At 33.9% G+C, this 19,212-nt stretch overlaps 1 protein-coding gene across 1 annotated transcript in view; it reads left to right on the top strand.

The window, feature by feature from the left end:
* Positions 1-1,647: 1,647 nt before the first annotated feature.
* Positions 1,648-19,212, top strand: part of BCHE (butyrylcholinesterase) — an 89,146-nt gene continuing 71,581 nt past the window's right edge. The window contains exons 1-2 of the mRNA XM_056110658.1: positions 1,648-1,763; positions 6,163-7,687. Coding sequence (XP_055966633.1) covers positions 6,171-7,687 — 1,517 coding nt within the window. The 5' untranslated portion in view covers positions 1,648-1,763; positions 6,163-6,170. The remainder of the gene's footprint in view (positions 1,764-6,162; positions 7,688-19,212) is intronic.

Raw genomic sequence — 19,212 nt, 5'->3', positions numbered from 1 at the left:
ACATACAGAAATTTCAGATTACGTCATTAAGAATCAAGATATGACATATTATCTTATGTACCTGAATACAACTTTATAGAAAAAGATATTGTATCCAGGAAACAATCAGTTCTTTGGTGATCACATTACAATAAAAGTGGTTAAACTCTCCATGATAAACTATCTGAAAATGATCATAAAGTAAAGATCCAACAGAGTTGTCATACCTAAGTTTCTATAACATGTTTGCAAAATCTGAGCTTGCTAATGCTTTGTTGTTGTGATATTTCACTTAGAAAACATTTTCAGTAATGATTAGCACCATATATTAACCTTTCAGGTGCCAGATAATGAAACAACACTTATGTATCACCCTTTGGTTGCATATATGTGCAAAAATGATAGCGCAGAAATGATGCAACCACTGTACACTGTGTAACAAAAGAAAAAATAGAAATTAGAAAACACCAATGATTTAAACACCAACTTAATTAAGGCATCAAATAATGTGGTATAACTGAGAAGTCAGGAGAAAGATAAACTAAAGGTATATTTGCTGAAGGAGGTTGGCTGAATCAAAACATTGAGCTGAGGAAAAGTTGGTGAGGCTTTGTAATCAGTTTATATTGCTTGTCAAAACATTTTAAACAGCATGTACTTAGACATAAATAACTTAGTAGCAGTTTACTGTATTGTACACCTTCTATTTAAAGATTATATGAAGTATGTCATATATTTTACATAGTGGTGAATGAGTACTTAATAGGAACATAAATGTGAATTCACAACAAAACACCCATTCCTCACTAACTGCAGAATTGAAGATCTGTTTCAGCATATTACGTATACATGTGAGATTATGGATTTTATATTCTAATTTTCTATAACACACAAGAACATATGCATAAGATTTTGAATAAGGTAAACTATATGCAGCATACAAACCCAGAAATAAATGCAGTTTAGTTGTTGCAGTGAATTTTGACATTTGAATAATAAAACTATTAGCTCTTTTTTTATGTGGCTCACAGAATGTCAACTAAACAGAAACATGGAAACTATAACTTTTGTGTAACTAGTTTGTCATTGCCCGACTGATTGCCCAATTCCTGCAGGTAAATGCATAATGTTTGGCCAACAGTAGTCATTGTATTTTCCTTATCTAAGAAGAAAATTGTGGCTTCTTATTACACCCACTTAACTGCAGGGCCCTTTAATAAGTATTTACCGATGATGAGATTTATAAGACTTAATGTTAGTATTGGGGTGTGGCATTCCAAAGGACATCTGTATCAGAGACATTTATTTAGAGAGAACTGTATTATAACTAATCCTTTGATTTTCATCAGCAGAACAAAAACGTATATTTATAATGGAAAAAAACCTTGAGTTCTAGTACTTTCCTTTTTCAAGTGCTTGTTCTGTCAAACAAGCTTCTATTGTCTAGTGTGAGGTTGTGTTATATAAGCTTCGACTGTCTCTTCTTTACACTCAGGGTAGCCCTTGCATGTGTGAAGAGGTAAATCTAGGGGTGCTTTTGTAAATGAGTCACTTTTGCACTCATCTCGTTAGCCTCTGAACAGATGTCTGAAGTGAGAGATGGGCTGTCCCTGGCCCCAGCCGCTGCTGCCGGCTCTCGCGAGCTTTGTCAGGACAGTTGCTTGGAATGTCAGTGCGGTCCAGCTCGCAGCAAGAGCAGCCGCTGCATTCTGCATTTCCCTGAGGTCTTACATGACTGCTGCTGCTGCTTACAAACTTTACCATCTTTGCCACAGTGAGTCGGGGTAAGTTCTCTGAATTTACATCTTCGTGTAAATATGCGTATCACTGTGTTACTCTTTCTGGAGCACTAGGATCCCTTCCAGTGTTTGCTGTACCCTGTGGTGCTCAGTGGGGGACGGTGATTGCAAACAGGACAAAGCCAGAGAGCAGCACATGCATAGAGTCTTACTGAGGAAAACGCAAACGGACTCCATTTAACCGTCGAGTATTAAGCAATTTATTGCACTTTGTACAAAAAAAGGACACCCGCGCTTGCGGGATTACTGCGATCACTGTGGCATCAGTGCACTCTCCAGGGAAGAGGCAACATATGCAGAGTATGCAGAGCTTCACCCTCCAGCGCGTTACTTAATGACCCCTGCAAAGAAACTAAAGTTATGTTTGACCAGCCTTACTCTGATTTTCCCTTGTCTTTTGCATTGCAACTGTCATGAGATGAATAGTTCCCTTATTTTTAGAAAATGCCTGAGTTTCTTTTTTACCTAAAGGGAAAACCTATTTCCTAATTTGATTTGCAAACTTTTACCCCTTTTGGACATTTTGTTCTTATTCTGTGTGTGTGTGTGTGTGTGTGTGTGTGTGTGTGTGTGTGTGTAGATTTGAGCTAAATATTTATAATTGCCATGAATTTTATTAGAGAAATAGAAGCAAATATAAACTTTCTTTTCCTTCTGTAGTCTTAACCTATCTTTATTTTGGTATCAGTTCTCGTTTATAGATTCTATAACCAAGTTAAGCGTTTAACATAAGATCTGTGAATAATGAAGGTACACTGAAGTGTAAACAAAACTGTTTTATTGCTGATGATTTATATTTGTAAATTTTTAAAATTATATCTTAATTATATACATGATAGTTAATCCAGTTAGGAATAATATTATAATTATTTCCATTAAATAAGCTATTTCATAATTATAGTAAATAAAATTATATGTCATATGTAGCTTAAGGACAAATTTGATTTTTTAAAGAGTAGCTCTATATGTTAAATTAAAATGAGTTTAAATCTTTGCGAATTTGAAAAAGCATGGCCATTTAAATATCAGAATTTCTAATTGGAGTTCAATAATTCTGTTTTATTTTCTTAGATTTATTCTTATTTTTATATCCCCAAGCTTAAGTTGGAAGACTATCGGATCTAATCCACAATCAGTTTTTAAATGTGCTAATAATAATCAGCAACTTCCTTTTTCCAAATTTAGTTCCTTCTTTATAAAATTTTTATTTATTATTTGGTTTTGTTTTTTTGTTTTTTGTTTTTTTTTTGTTTTTTTGCTTTTTGGGTCACACCAGGCGATGCACAGGGATTACTCCTGGCTTTTTACTCAGGAATTACTCCTGGTAGTGCTCGGAGGACCATGTGAAATGCTGGGAATCAATCCTGGGCACAGCCACGTGCAAGTCAAACACTCTACCCACTGTGCTATGGCTCCAGCCCCTATAAAATTTTTTATTTAAAAAAATTGTGATAGCTATTTTTTGACACCATTACACTTGAGTTGTATAGTGTCCCTGTTTTAATACTTCTGTATATAATTTTGTTTATTCTTATAAAGAATCCAAGTCATTAGAAAATTTATCATTGAATAAATGTCTAAGAAAAAATTCACTATTCATATGCACAATTTATATAATATTAAAATTTTGATTTACTTTTCAATGAAAAGTTTTGTTTTATTTTCCCTGACAGAGAGGACAGATAAATGCATTCTACTTCTACACCTAATATAAAATATGTTATCTTTATAATCGGTATAGTGGGTATCTGAAGAATTATAAAAGACAGTGATATCATCTATTTATAAATGAACTTCTTAACTTGGTCTTCACCTAGCAACAGAACAAGCTATTTAGGCTTGTAAAGACATAGTTCTTATAATGTGACTCAAATATATTTTAGTAGGACTGGTTTTAGGTACTATTATCCAGACTACACTCTTTTTTCTACCATTGTAAGAGTATTTATTGTTATAATAAAGGAATGCATTTTTTACAAGTTTGTAAAAGGCACAAAAATTTATCTATACTTGAAAATTTTATAAATACTTGATTAGCTCTTAGAACTTCAGCTGGTGGGGCTGGAGAGATAACACAGCGGGTAGGGCATTTGCCTTGCACACGGTCGACCCAGATTCGATTCCCAGCATCCCATATGTTCCCCTGAGCACTGCCAGGAGGAGTAACTCTTGAGTGCAGAGCCAGGAGTAACCCCTGTGCATAGCCAGGTGTGAAACAAAAAAGCAAAAAAAAAAAAAAAAGAACTTCAGTTGATCCATTATTTCATTATTTTCAATTTTAGTTGAAATTCAGTAATGGCAAATAATGAAATATCAAAAATTATAAATCAATTATTTTATCCTTTTCTTATAGTGTGATATGTTTTTCTTACAATTGTCAGACAATTTTAATACCATTTTTAAGCTAACAACGACCCAAAACATATTACTCTAACAAGCATTATATAAAATATTATGCATCAATTCATATTCATATTGAAATAGATTCATATCTATTTATCTAGCTAGCTAGCTAGTCATGTGCATAAAACAGATTGGTAACAGAGAAATAGATGTGGATAGAGACAGATAATTATAAAGATGGAGGTAGAGACAAATATAGAGGTAGTAGAGGTAGAGATATAGGTAAAGGCAGAAATAATTACAGAGGTAGAAATATATCTGTCTTTACTGGGCACTGAACAACATACTGTTCAGTAGCAACATTAAAAATTATTACTAGCTTTCCTGTGAATATTAGTGAATAAGGCTGATATAAAAATATGAGTATACTAAATCGAAGATGTCAGAATGTTTTGTTTTCTGTCCTTCAAAAAGTTTGCATTAAAACATAAATTAAATAATGTAGCTCTAGGTAGGATACTCTTTTGGGACATAGGATTGAATGCATATTAATAGTATATATATTTATGAACCATTGCTATTATTATGTGAATGCTAGTAGTATTCTTCTATGATGTTTTCATAACCATGTTTACTTAAGATGACTTGAAGGTTGTCATTATTTTAAATGATTGTTGCATAATATATGTCTCTGTCATGGATTGATACAATTTTGTCTGTTTTTTTAATTTAAAATGAAAACCAATTGTGCAGGTTAAATTTTGGTTAAATTCCGGTTCTTCAAATAAATTGGCAATGCCATAAATTGTTAATAGCTGGAATTTTGTAGTTTTCAAAGATTTAATAGTGGTTTACTATATTTTTCAGTTATTTATCAGCTTTTATCTGTTGTACTCATTTTCTACACTACAAAATATAAATCTGACCTACCTAACAGTCTCAATAAATAACATTAACTAACTAACAGATGTCCTTCAAATAACTCCTGAAAATAAAATTCCTGTCAGTTTCTTGTGATCAACATAGCACTGTAGCACTGTAGCATTGTCCTCCCATTGTCCATTGATTTGCTCGAGCAGGCACCAGTAATGTCTCCATTGTGAGACTTGTTCTTACCGTTTTGGGCACATCAAATACACCGTGGGGAGCTTGCCAGCTCTGCCGTGCAGTCGGAATACTCTTGGTAGCTTGCTGGGCTCTCCGAAAGGGACGGAGGAATCGAACCTGGGTTGGCTGCCGTGCGATGGCTCCAGACCCTATTCAATATATAATTAGAAAATTGTTCTCATTTTTCACGTTTTAATCCAGTGAAAGAAGCTCTTGGTCATTTATACTTTCATATAAATTGTAGAGTATCTACACACATTCTTCATTTCCTCCATATGTACATAGCCCTTTATATAAAGTGGTAGAAAAATTGTTAGTTTTCACAGCTTAAAGTCTAAATAATTACTATATCTTCATTGATTTATATTCTATGTACAGTGTATTAAAAAACTTTTTTGATCATAATCTTTGTAGTGAAGAGCAAATAACTAAGAAAAAATAACAACAAAGTGATATAAGTTTAAGTACTCAGAAATGTTATAAAGCTGTTGCACAGTTTTATTAAGAATCAGTCATGATTGGAGCTTTGCATTTGTCTCAGAATACATGAGCTTGAATTTCCTCCTTTAATCAAGGTTGAAATTAAATTAAGTAGTCTATCTTAAATTCCACTTTTAATGTTGGTGTGGGTTTGTGCAGAATTTCGGCACAGAAATGATATATACACATACATTTCTTATGTCTCCCTGAGCACCATTAGGGGTATCTTTGGTGTACCCCAAACACTTCCCACCAGATGCCATCACTATATTATGCCTTCCTTACCTAATTTTGGGATTTAATACTTTCAAAATAAAATAACACCTAATTTTTCATTCTAGTTATTATGTATGTTCTAAATTTATATAATTAGAATTACCAATTTTTAGTTTTATTTTCAATAAAATGTAATATTTTAGGTGTGGTACTGCTAAAATTCTTACATGTCTTTCAGAAATCGGTATGCAGAACAAGGGTACGAACAGATGTATCCAGTTCCTCTTGAGATTTCTTCTGCTCTGGGTGTTTATCGAGAAGACACATTGTGAAGAAGATATCATCATTACGACAAAGAATGGAAAAGTTCGAGGGATTAGTTTGCCCGTTCTTGGAGGCACAGTATCAGCATTTCTTGGAATTCCTTATGCACAACCACCCCTTGGTAATCTTCGCTTCAAAAAACCACAATTTTTTTCCAAGTGGTCGGATATCTGGAATGCCACACAATATGCAAATTCCTGCTATCAGAACATAGATCAAAGTTTCCCAGGCTTCCCTGGATCAGAGATGTGGAATCCAAACACAGACCTCAGTGAAGATTGCCTGTATCTGAATGTGTGGGTTCCAGCACCTAAGCCAAAAAATGCTTCTGTAATGGTATGGATTTATGGGGGTGGTTTTCAAACTGGAACAGCGTCATTGAATGTTTACGACGGCAAGTTTCTGGCTCGTGTTGAAAGAGTTATTGTGGTTTCAATGAACTACAGAGTGGGTGCTCTAGGCTTCTTAGCTTTACCGGGAAATACTGAAGCTCCAGGAAACATGGGTTTATTTGATCAACAACTGGCACTTCAGTGGGTGCAAAAAAATATAGCCGCTTTTGGTGGCAATCCTAGAAGTGTAACTCTTTTCGGGGAAAGTGCAGGGGGAGGTTCAGTCGGCCTTCATTTGCTCTCTCCAGGAAGCCACCCGTTGTTTACCAGAGCTATTCTGCAAAGTGGATCTTCTAATGCCCCATGGGCTGTCATGCCTCTGAATGAAGCTAAGAACAGAACTTTGACCCTGGCTAAATTTGTTGGCTGTTTTAGAGAAAATGAGACTGAAATAATCAAATGCCTTAGAAATAAAGACCCCCGCGAAATTCTTTTAAATGAAATATTTGTTGTTCCCTATCATACACTCTTGTCAATATATTTTGGACCTACTCTTGATGGTGACTTCCTCACTGACATGCCGAATACACTACTCCAACTTGGACAACTGAAAAAAACTCAGATCTTGGTTGGTGTTAATAAAGATGAAGGGACAGCGTTTTTAGTATATGGTGCTCCTGGCATCAGCAAAGATAATAACAGTATAATAACTAGAAAAGAGTTTGAGAAAGGTTTAAAAATGCTGTTTCCAAAAGTGGATGAATTGGGAAAGGAATCCATTCTTTTCCATTATATAGACTGGATAGATGATCAGAGACCTGAGAATTACCGGGAAGCCCTGGATGATGTTTTGGGGGATTATAACTTCATTTGCCCTGCTTTGGAGTTCACCAAAAAGTTTTCTGAATTAGGAAATGATGCCTTTTTCTACTACTTTGATCACCGATCCTCCAAAATTCCTTGGCCAGAATGGATGGGAGTCATGCATGGTTATGAAATTGAATTTGTATTTGGCTTACCTCTGGAGAGAGAAGCTAATTATACAAGACCTGAGGAAATATTGAGTAGGTTCATGATGAAACACTGGGCAAATTTTGCAAGATATGGGTAAGTGCTTATTTTTTTAATTGTTCTTAATTTGTTTGATTTTGCTAATTCTGTTTGGTCTCCTGAAAATACATAAGTGTTTATGTATTTTCTTTCTACCTTTATTTATGTAAAGTTTAGGAGCTGGAGTGATAGCACAGTGGGGAGGGCGTTTGCCTTGCATGCGGCGGACCCGGGTTCAATTCCCAGCATCCCATATGGTCCCCTGAGCACCGCCAAGAATAATTCCTGAGTGCAGAGCCAGGAGTAACTCCTGTGCATTGCCAGGTGTGACCCAAAAAGCAAAAAAAAAAAAGTCTATTTATATAAGTCAGTTAAATTTATTGTGTTATTTTAAAAAATATCATAATAAATTTAACTGACTTATACCAAGTTCTTGAAATAAATCATTGAGTATATCAATGAAAATATTCTAAATTTAATCTTAAAATACTGCAGGCAACTTTAATAATTTTAGATGATGTCATATGTAAATGGATGTTTGTCTTGAGAGCCAAAATCGTATACTCAAATCACTATGATCTTTCTATTTTACAGAACATTTTTAATAATTAGTTTTTTGTTTGTATTACATTTTTCTTTGCATGCTTTAAGGAATAGCATAAATGTTCCCAGTACATAAAAATAATAATAAGAATAACACATATGTGTTCAGGAAAACTAAAGCCAAAGTGGCAATGAAGTTTTTTGTCAGATACCAATTATACAATTTTATATTTTTTTAAAATTTATTTTTAATAGGTTTATAGATTTCAGGTAATCTCTGTTGTACAGGAGTTGTAGGGATCCTTATGGTTTTTCCTCTTGACTAGACAAATATATGATTTTTCCTTATATGTTTAAAAATTATAGGTATCATGTTAAGCGAAATCAGTCAGAAAGAATGGGATAGACACAGAAAGATTGCATTCGTTTGGGGAACATAAAGCAACAAAATGGGAGACTTAACATGCAGGAGTGGCTGAGATTAGTACCAGGAATTTTGCTCCACGACTTGGAGGCCAGCCACATGTGCTAGGGGAAAAGGAAGCTCAGATAGAGAAGAGAGCACCAAATAAAGGGTACTATGAGGATCCTCCCAGGGTGGGAGAAGCATGCTGAAAGTAGACTATAGACCAAACATGATTCCCACTCAATGCTTCTCTTGCAAAACACAGGACCCAAAAGAAAAGAGAGAGAACAAGGGGGAATGCCCTGCCACAGAGGCAGGGTGGGATGGGAGGGATGGGAGGTGGGAGGGATGTTGGGACCCGTGGTGGTGGAGGATGGGAGCTGGTGGAAGGATGGATACTTGATCATTGTATAACTGAAACTCAAGCACAAAAATTTGTAAGTCTATAACTTTACCTCATGGTGTTTCACTAATAAATAAATAAATAAAAATTATAGGGTATATGCTGTTTAAATTCATAATAAAATAATATATTTTAACATATTTTCACATTTTGATTTGTAATAAATATACACATTTTGTATATTGGAATAATTTATATCAATAATGCTAATTAAAAGTAGAGATGTGGACATATATATATTTTTAAAAGAGTGCTTTAAATCTCAAATTCATTGATATGTTATTCCAATGTGTTATGCTGTAATTTATAATCAAAAATAATTTTGATAGTGCTACTATTGCTCTCTGTTTTATCTCCTATTCTTCATCTAAAATTTGTTTTGATTCAAGTTAATGTTTATATCTTTCTATTAAGTATTTTTATAACATAATTCTTCTAATATGGCCTAGAGTGATAGCACAATGGCTAGGAATTTGTCTTGCATCCGGCCAACCCGGGTTCAATTCCTCTGTCCCTTTTGGGGAGCCTGGCAAGCTACCGATAGTATCTCACCCGCATGGCAAAGCTTGGCAAGCTCCCAATGACGAATTCAATATGCCAAAAACAGTAACACAAGTCTGACAATGGAGACGTTACTGTTGCCCACTAGAGCAGATCGATGAACAATGGGAGGACAGTGGTACAGTGTTACAGTTCTTCTAAATTTCCATGCTTATTGTGTATGTATATAAATTTAAAATTCTTCCATCTTCTGCTTTCTATTCCAAAACAGCATTTAGAAATGTGGAATGTCATTTTACTCATGAATGCCAAATTACAAGCTAACTACACAACAGTTTTGTTGTTCCCATGTATTTTCTATTAAGACCATCAATTCCCCTCCTTTATGCTGGAAAACTGCAAATGTCATCCAGCATGTCTTTTATTTCCTGAGTTGAATGTGCTCCTGAACTCTTTTTCCACAAAAAGAAAAGTCTACCTTTTATTCATTGTCTCTTGAGCCTCTTGAAGGAGATTTTTTCATACACAACCTCTTTGTGCCTGAAAAAATTTAAATGACTCCAATTAAAATAAGCATGCAAATCAAATATTCATGGATAATAAATCATAACACAATTATATAAAGTTTAAAATAAAATATCTATTTGATTAAAACATTTAAGATTTACAAACTTATACTTATTTGAGTTTTAGTTATATAATATTCCAGCATCAAATCCACCACTAGTGACAACCACTAGTAGCAATCTTTCAAAACATTATATGTCCCAAATGGGGCATTTAAGAAACAATTTAAGAAAGTTGGAACAATATTATAATAGCTTCAAACGGAAACTGGCTTGATGTATAGTCATTAAAGTACTGCATTGGTATGTATAATGCGTAAATATATGGTTAAAGATTGAGATGAAATAAAATATATAAATTTCAACAAGATTTGTTCTAAGTCTAAAATGTTTCAGGTATTTTTATAGGACTGCATTGAATCAATATAAGACGTTGATAGAATTGTCCTTTTGTTAGTATTAATCCTTCTGATCAACATTTAGGAAATGTGTTTTATATTTCCTTATTTCATTTTTTATTTCTTTAATAAGTTATTAACAGTTTCTGTGTATTCTGCCACTTTTATGAAGCCGATTACCAGATACATGACTTTTTGAGATATGACAATAATTGATATTTTAATTTTTCCCTGATCTCTGTCACTGTTTGCATATAGAAATAACATAGGTTTCTGTGTTGATATTGTAGACTATCACTTTGTGGTATTATTTTTTATTTATAGGAGTTTTCATATACTTTAGTTATTTCTAAGTATAGTATTATACCATCCAAAAAGAGTGACAATTCAACATTTTCTTTTGCAATCTGTGCCCCGTTAATGTCTTTTTATTGCCTAATTTCTTGCTAAGGGCAATGTAAATTAAATAATAAATTAAATAATATTAATTAAATAATATTTAAATTATTTTAGGTAAATTAAATAATATTAATGAGTGCAGCAACCTTACCTTGTGCTGGATCCGAAAGAAGAAATTTTTGGTTTATCACTAATGGGTATGATGTTCACTGTAGGTTTGTGAGTAATGACTTTAATCTTTTGAGGAAAATTTCTTCCCTCCCCATTTTTTGAGATTTTTGTTATTATGAATGGCTACTTGATCTTGTCAAATTATTTCTCTACATTTCATTTTTTTCTTTATTAATACACCATGATTTATAAAATTGTCCATATTAGCACTGTTTCAGGCATATAAGTTTGCAACATCAATCCCACCAGACCAGGGTCCTGCCGTCCCCCAACCTCCCACCTTGGAAGGCATACAACACACCTCCAACAAAACTTATGAAATGGCAAATGGTATTATCAAAAGATAATTCAAAAAAGGCAGTTTACAGTGTTCAATTACTGCATTTTTAACCTTTGTAAATAAGGAAATTAAAATGATTTAATAAAATTTAGTATATGGTCTTTTGTCACTTATATAACTAAGTTTCAGCTTTGACATCTAAAACATTATTGCACTAAATTTTAGTTTGAACTTGAAGCTTATTGCAATGATATGGTCACATGGTTTTATTTTTCCATGAATTGATATGGCATACTATGTTAATTGATTTTGTGCATTAAACAAATCCTGCATCCCTGGAAAAAAATACACCTTATATATGTGGCAGTGTACCACTGTAATGCCAGTCATATTGGCACCTTTGTCCTCTGTCCAGAAGGGGTTGATTGCAGAAAATGAAACACACAAGGAGACAAACACACAATGACATCGCACATCAAAATTCAATGGGTTCATTAGGTCACAAGGCTGAGATGTTTCACACAACCAATCAGAAGGCATCCTTAAAGTATAAACTCATGACAATTTCCTATTCTGTTGTTGACTGTGCTGCTCTCTGTTCTAAAAGAACTGAAACGGTACATTTCTAGTATTTCCTGGGCTCGCGTTTGTTTGCCATCGTGTATTCTTTTCTCCCATTTCCTTGCCTAGTTTTCTCTAAAACCCATTGTTTTGCCCAGGGGACTATCCTAATTTGGGGGTTTTGTAAGGCAAAATGTGTATATATATGCATATATACAGTTTTCTGTCTATATATCTATAATTTTCTTTTTTGTGATGTAAACTATATATAAATTACCTATCTATAGATTCTATTTTAATGATGACTCTTTCTGATTTGATATCCAATATCTATTAGTTTTATGAAAACTGATTAAAAAGTTTCCTGTATTTTCAACTCTCTGGAAGAGTATGAGAAGGATATTAATTAGTTTTCTTTATAATTTTTAAGAAATGTATTTTGTAAACATCATGGTTTACAAAATTGTCCATAATGCAGCTGTTAAGGGTTTTCAAATGTTCCAACCACAATCCCACTATGGGATTGATCTTCTCTCCCCATTTTCCCAACCACACCAATTCCCGCTGAGTAGGTGCACAATAATTGATTTTTATTGCTTATTACAACTAAATGAGTAATAGAAGTTTTTGAATTATTTCAGTAAAAGAAAATTTGTGAAAATTTTTCTATCTTACTGTGTGGGGAAGTGCAATAGATCCTTATCTTATGTTTAACTAAGTTCTTTGTTGCTAGCTGAGCGTTTTGTGATACTGTTACTCTTTGTTGAGTTTAGTTGCTTCTATATCCCTCTCGTGTACTTTGGTGCACTCCTACTGAAATGTCAGTATTGAGGAATTTGGAGGTGTCTTGTGGCCACATGTGTGCATATGTGGCTGTTTGATTCAGAACTTTAGTATCTCTAGAACTAGGCCATGAGTTGACAGGGCAGTGGCTATGTGAAGGGAGTATGGCTTCCAGGGCTTCTGGAAGAGAGTGGGGTGGGGTGGGGTGGGAGGATGCCTGCCTCCACTCCTAGAAGACCCCAGAACTCACAGCCTGAAAACTGGTGTGTACCTGGAATTTGGACGGTTTGATATCTCTGCAGATATTATTCATGATGATGTGGAATTAGGCTGTTAGTTTTGTAGCAGCTGTGGGTTATGGTTGTGACTGCCAGGGCTTCAGCAGGACAGGGACATGGCATGTTCCCACCCTCCTGAGGGTGCCTCAGAATTTTCAGTTGGGAGAACAGTATATTCAGTAATTGAAGTGGCTTTGTTAACATTTTTTTTTGTACATTTAATCATGAATCTGGAGATCAAGGCTGGAGAGTCTTTTTTGTTTTTCTCTTTTCTTTTTTTTTCTCTGTTTAATTTTTTTGTGACAGCCAGTGATGCTAAGGATTATTCCTGTCTCTACCCCCAAGAAACATTTCTGGAGGGTTTAGGGGACTTTATGAAATTCCCAGGTTGGCCTTGTGCATGGCAAGCACCCTACCTATTATACTATCTCTCCAGTTCTTGGTCTTCTATGAGATTTTGAAAAAACTTACTGGTTAACTCATCTAGGTCTGGGTTTTTGCTTTGGGGAAGAATTTTTGTTCTTGTTTAAATTCCCTTGCTAGTAATTGCAAGGTGCTCAATGTCCTCTTGATTCAGTCTTAGAAGATGATGCAAAAATAGATCCATTTCCTTTATGCTCTCCTGTTCTGTAACGTAAAAGTTCTCATAGAAGTCCCTAACAATTCTCTGAATGTCTACTGTCTGCTGTAACCTCTGCCAATTTTGTTTCTGATCTGATCAACTAGTGTTTTCCTCAGTTCCTCCTAATCCAGCTAATGGTTTGTCAGTATCCTATACCTCCTTTTTACGCACTATCACCACCTAAGGGGTTAAAAAAAATAAAACAAAACTCATGACTCAAGATCTTTTAAAAATTTTTAAAGCTTTCTTTTTAATTAGTATTTTTTCATATTGCTTTGTATTATCATTGTTGAAATTATTCTAGGAGCTTAAGTTATGCATTTAGATTATGTCTATGCTTTATTGCTTCATGAGGAACATTTCCCCTTGACTTTCCTTAGAATACCACTTTTGTTCTGTCACAAAGTTATTAATTCTCATTTGTTCCTAAAAAACTTTTTATTTCTTCTTTGACCCACTGATTCTTTGATTCTTTGTAGCAAGATCATCTATCTCAAGAGGTTGAGATATTTTTCCCAAGTTTTTTTTTTTCACAATTGATTTCTGCTTTCAAAGCACAGTGATCTGAAAGAATGTGTGCCAAGTACGTGGTCTATCTTGGAGAGAAGTCTTCTGTGCATTACAGAAAAATGTGTACTCAATATTGGGGAGATGAGGGGCGTTACTATATGTTATGTCCATCGCTTCCATTTCTTTCTCTAAGACTATTTTTCTGGTTGTTTTATTCTGCCTTGGGGTCTCACATGGCAGTGTACAGAGGTTACTCCTGGCTCTGAGCTAAGGAATCATTCCTGGTGCTGCTCAGGGCACTATATGGGGCGCTAGTAATTAAATACAGGCTGAGAGCCTACAAGCAACCATTAGCCTGCTGTGCTATCTCTCTGATTCTCTAAGGCAAATTTTTTAGAGGGGTTGAGTTTTTCCCTAGTAATCTACATAGGAGTGCTGGAGGAGAGTTAAAACAGTCTTTCAATCTGTGTTTTTAAGTCTATTTTATATATTTTGTGTGTGGTCTATAATTTAGTTTATATATGTATAGAATGTAAGTTCTTGATGTATTTCTCCATTAAGCATTAAGTGATAACCATTATTTCTCTTGTATAAATTTTAATTTTTACCTCTAATTTGGATTCAATGTTGTCTAATATAAGTATATACATTCTGAATTTTTTCTATTATTTTTAAAAACTTTTTATTAAAGACCCATGATTTACAAAGTGAGTGATATTTGTATTTTAGGCATACAATAATTCAAAACCAATCCTTCCAACAGTGTAAACTTCCCTCCACCAGTGATCCCAGATTCCCACTCCATCCCAACTCCCACTCCATCCACACCTGTCAGTTTGACAGGCACATTACAAAGTTTCAGTGGTTGTCACTTAGATCTCATGTTTTCAGTTCTGTTGAATCTGTGTTTTATATACATGGCTGTACTCCTTGCTCATATCACTGGTATAATTGAAGCCCTGATGCCTGTTAACCTTTATTTCTCCTCTTCTACCCTGTTGGTTTCTTTCTTTCTCTGTTTGCTTTGAGAGAGCTGTCATCCTGTAAGATTGTTTATCTGCCTTTGACTATTGGGACTGTTCAGATGTGTCCTTCAGGTCACACAAAATTGAGTTTAGTGTTTTGATCCATTTTGTCACTCTGTGTTCTTGATTGGTGAATATAGACTATTGATAATGAGTGAGATCATTTAGATCAATTAATTTATTTTCATCATTTTGTAGAAATTGTTTGTGGGCTTATTATAATCTTTGAAAGACACTCGATGCTTCATGGAAAATTTCTTTCAATTGTATGAACTTCCTAAGTTGTTACTTGTTCATGAATGTTTACATCCTTTCTTCAAATCTTAATGATAATTAGCTGGTGCTCTAAATACATAATGAATTGAAATGATTCATTTCTCAAATGTTGAAACAATTGCTATCTAATTGCAAAAACTACCTCACCAAATATTCTTAAATAGATTTTTGTGTTTTCTTTACTTTAAAATTTATTTTTCCAGGTTTCGGCACCAAAAAACAAACAAAAAATTTAAAAACTTATTTTGATATATATTCTCTATTTATGAGGTTACTATATTTTTATTTTGTTTAACATCTAATCAAGTTTAGATGGCAGACTTAAAGGCTATTATAAATCATTAGTTAGTTGCCCTTAAGCTTTAGTTTTAATAGAGATTGAGTACAATGTTTTTATGTAGTCCTTACAATTTTGAAAGAATTTACCATTGAAGACATGTGGGTCTAGAATTTTCTGATAGTATAGTTTTAATGCTCTACGTTTAAAAAAGGACAATAATTTGCTCTTGACTCATCATTTTAAGTTATTTTAATGGAATATTTTAATTAATATTCTAATATTTTAATTAAACTTTGTTTGATAACATTATCTTGTTCCTAATTGTCACTTATTATATTTTCAATATTTTTTGTTTCTATTATTAACCTTGTTAATAATTCTAGTATTGCTCATTTCACAGTTTTTCTATCTTTGGTTATTCTTATTTTGGTTGTTCATCTCACATTTTTGCTCTCTTTGGTTATTCTAGCTTTAGCTTTTTTCTCTGTATCATACTGTTATTTTGATTAATTTATAAAGTTTATGTTTTTACTTGCAATATTTCATTTCAGCTATAGATTGGTTAATTTAGCAGGTTCTCAAAGAACATTACCCTCTTTTTTTAATGTTTTTAAGGATAAATATCTAGGTCATTTGCAGAGCCTGGCGTCAAGTAACTTCCAGTGTCCAACAACACAGCCACAAGAATAAGCCTTTATGTTTTCAAATATTGGGGGGAATTTTAGTTATATTATCATTGTAAATTGATAGTTTTAAAATATAGCAAGGGGTTATATTCTGTCAAATTTCTTACTTTTAAAATATTGAGATTATTTTATATCAACGTGTCTGTATTCTTTCATGTATTTCATGTATTCTTGCAAAGATGTTTCCTTCAGTTCTTCATTCTGTGTGTTTGTCAAATTATGGTTTTATTTGTGTGTTTCTTTTTATTTTATTTAATTTATTTGGCCATACATGGTGGTGCTTGAGATTTACACATGACTTGTGAACAGTGATCACTCCTGGTGGAACTCAGGGAAACATAGCATGGCAGGGAGTCAAATTTGGTTTAGTTGCTTGGTTTAGTGCAAAGCAAGTGACTTACAAATTGCATTATCTCTCCAACTTCTGGCCTTATTTAAAAAAATTGAGGGATTATTTGACTCAATAGTTATGCTTGGCTCTATGGTGTCAGGATTGGTTAGCCACCCTGTTCCATCAGTATCTTTGCTGGCAGTGCTCAGAGAATTGTATGGAGTGCCAAGAATCAAATCCAGTGTTCACAACGTGCAAGGCATGCAGTAAGCCTATTCACTATCTCTAGAGCCCCTCTATTCACTTCAAATGCTGAATGAATAATGTAAGTATTAACTTCAATTGTGCTTTTATCTATTTCTTCATTTTCTTTGCATCTCTTAAATCTGCCAATACTTCCATGAACGTTACAATCTTATAATCTTGGTTTGTTAACTGTTTTATAGTTACGAAGTACATTATTTTGCTCAGAAGTTGGTAGATAACCCAATCCAAGCTTTTCTATTTTTTAGACTTTTGTACTTCCCAACTCACTGATATTTTAAAGGAGCTTGCTTAATATTTATTATCACTTTTTTTACTTTTAATACAATATAATTTTAAGTCTAGCTCTTTCCATTTAAGTTGCATTTTAATTAATGTCTCCTAATGCTCTTTATGAGTTTTCCCCCATTGCTTTATCAGCAATTTAGCAATATACTAATAATTCTTAATGGTACTAAGTTTTTCTAAGTTTTTCAATAGTGGGCCTTTCTATTTCTACTCTGGATGTCTAGGATCATTCCCCTAATTCTTGGCCAACCATCTGACCATCTATTCTAGGGCTTGAGGATATACTGTTACTCAGATTCCATGGTGCTAATCAGGCTCTATGATGTCAACATTAATTAGCACCCCTGTTCCAGTGGGGGCTTCCAGGACTGTGCTCAGGGGGCTCCAGGCCTGAACCTCTTAATAACTGGGTATATTTCATGACACTCCATTTAATTTTTATATAGAAATGTTGTTAATTTTTCAGATTTTTTTCTTCTCAGTGGTTGTTTTAGAAATAAAAAATAGTTCTTTAACTTATATCAGTTTATTTAACCATAGTATGGAACCTCTTTTCACTCCATATATGACACTTAAAACAGTCACACTAAATGTTTTCCATTTTTCATTTGTCTTACTACTTCAAGAATATAAGCCACTAACAGTAGTTTCCTGTGTACTCCACTGCAGTGTAAGATATAAAATTCCTCATGAAAATTATTGACCTTAATGATATATTTTGTGAAAATGTATAAAATAAAAAATAACTTTCATACTTACCAATGTATTTGATATTTGACATTTCTATCCTTATTTATTATTGCCTGCATATTCTAATTTCCATATGACATCATACTGATGAACATCCTTTGAGATTTCTTACTGTGCAGGTTGTATACTAAATTCTATCAGTTTTTCATTGTCTGAGAATGCACTTAATTTACTTCGAAGGATGGATATTTTTTAAAGAATGTAGAGTTCTGAGGAGGATTCTTTATTTTATCAAATTAAACAAACATGTGTTCTATTATCTTTTAATTTTTGATATAAAGTGAACCTTCATTCATATTATTGTTCCTCAGTATGTAGTAGTGTGCTACTTCTTTCCTCCTGGATTACTGTGAAAGTTTCTCTTTATTTTGACTTTTCAACCAATTTTCTGTCATAAGTAATATGTGTGATATATAATATATAGAGAGTATATACATGCATATGTAACCATTCAAAGATTCACTATGATTCTTCCTCTTTTTTTAATGTCACATTTTAAAAGTTTGGGGTCATTATTTCATCAGTTTTATTTATTTATTTATTTTTTAGTGAAACACCGTGAGGTACAGATGTAGACTTACATATTTTTGTGTTTGGGTTTCAGTTATACAATGATTAATACCCATCCCTCCACCAGTGCCCATTCTCCACTACCAATGAACAGAGTAGCCCTCCCACCTTCCCCATCCCCCCACTCCGCCCCGCCTCTATGGCAGGGTGCTTTGCGTTCTCTTTTCTTTAGCTTGTTGTGCTTTGCAATAAAGGTATTGAGTGACATTTGTGTTTGGTCTATAGTCTACTTTCAGCTCGTGTCTCGCATCCCGAGCAAGTCCTCCAAACACCCTTTTCTTGGTGTTCCCTTCTCTATCTGAGTTTTCCCAGCACGTGCTGCTGGCTTCCAAGCCATGGAGCAGACCTCCTGATACTTATCTCAATTATTCTTGGGTGTTTATCTCCCATTATGTTACTTTATATTCCCCAGATGATTGCAGTCTCTCTATATCTGTCCCTCTCTTTCTGACTCATTTCACTTAGCATGATACTTTCCATGTAGAACCACTTGTTTGCAAATTTTATGACTTCATCCTTTACAACTGCTGGTTCTATGAGAAAATAAACAAGATTGATAAACCACTAGCAAGACTCACAAAGAAAGAGAAAGAGAAAACCCTAATAAACTGAATCAGTCATGAAAAGGGGGATATCACAGTAAAAACCAATGAAATCCAAAAGATTATCAGAGAATACTTTGAGAGTCTGT

This window comes from Sorex fumeus, unplaced genomic scaffold, assembly GCF_029834395.1.
Source record: "Sorex fumeus unplaced genomic scaffold, SorFum_2.1 ptg000010l, whole genome shotgun sequence".
NCBI classification, from domain to species: Eukaryota; Metazoa; Chordata; class Mammalia; order Eulipotyphla; family Soricidae; genus Sorex; species Sorex fumeus.
This window is presented reverse-complemented; position numbering and strand designations above follow the sequence as displayed.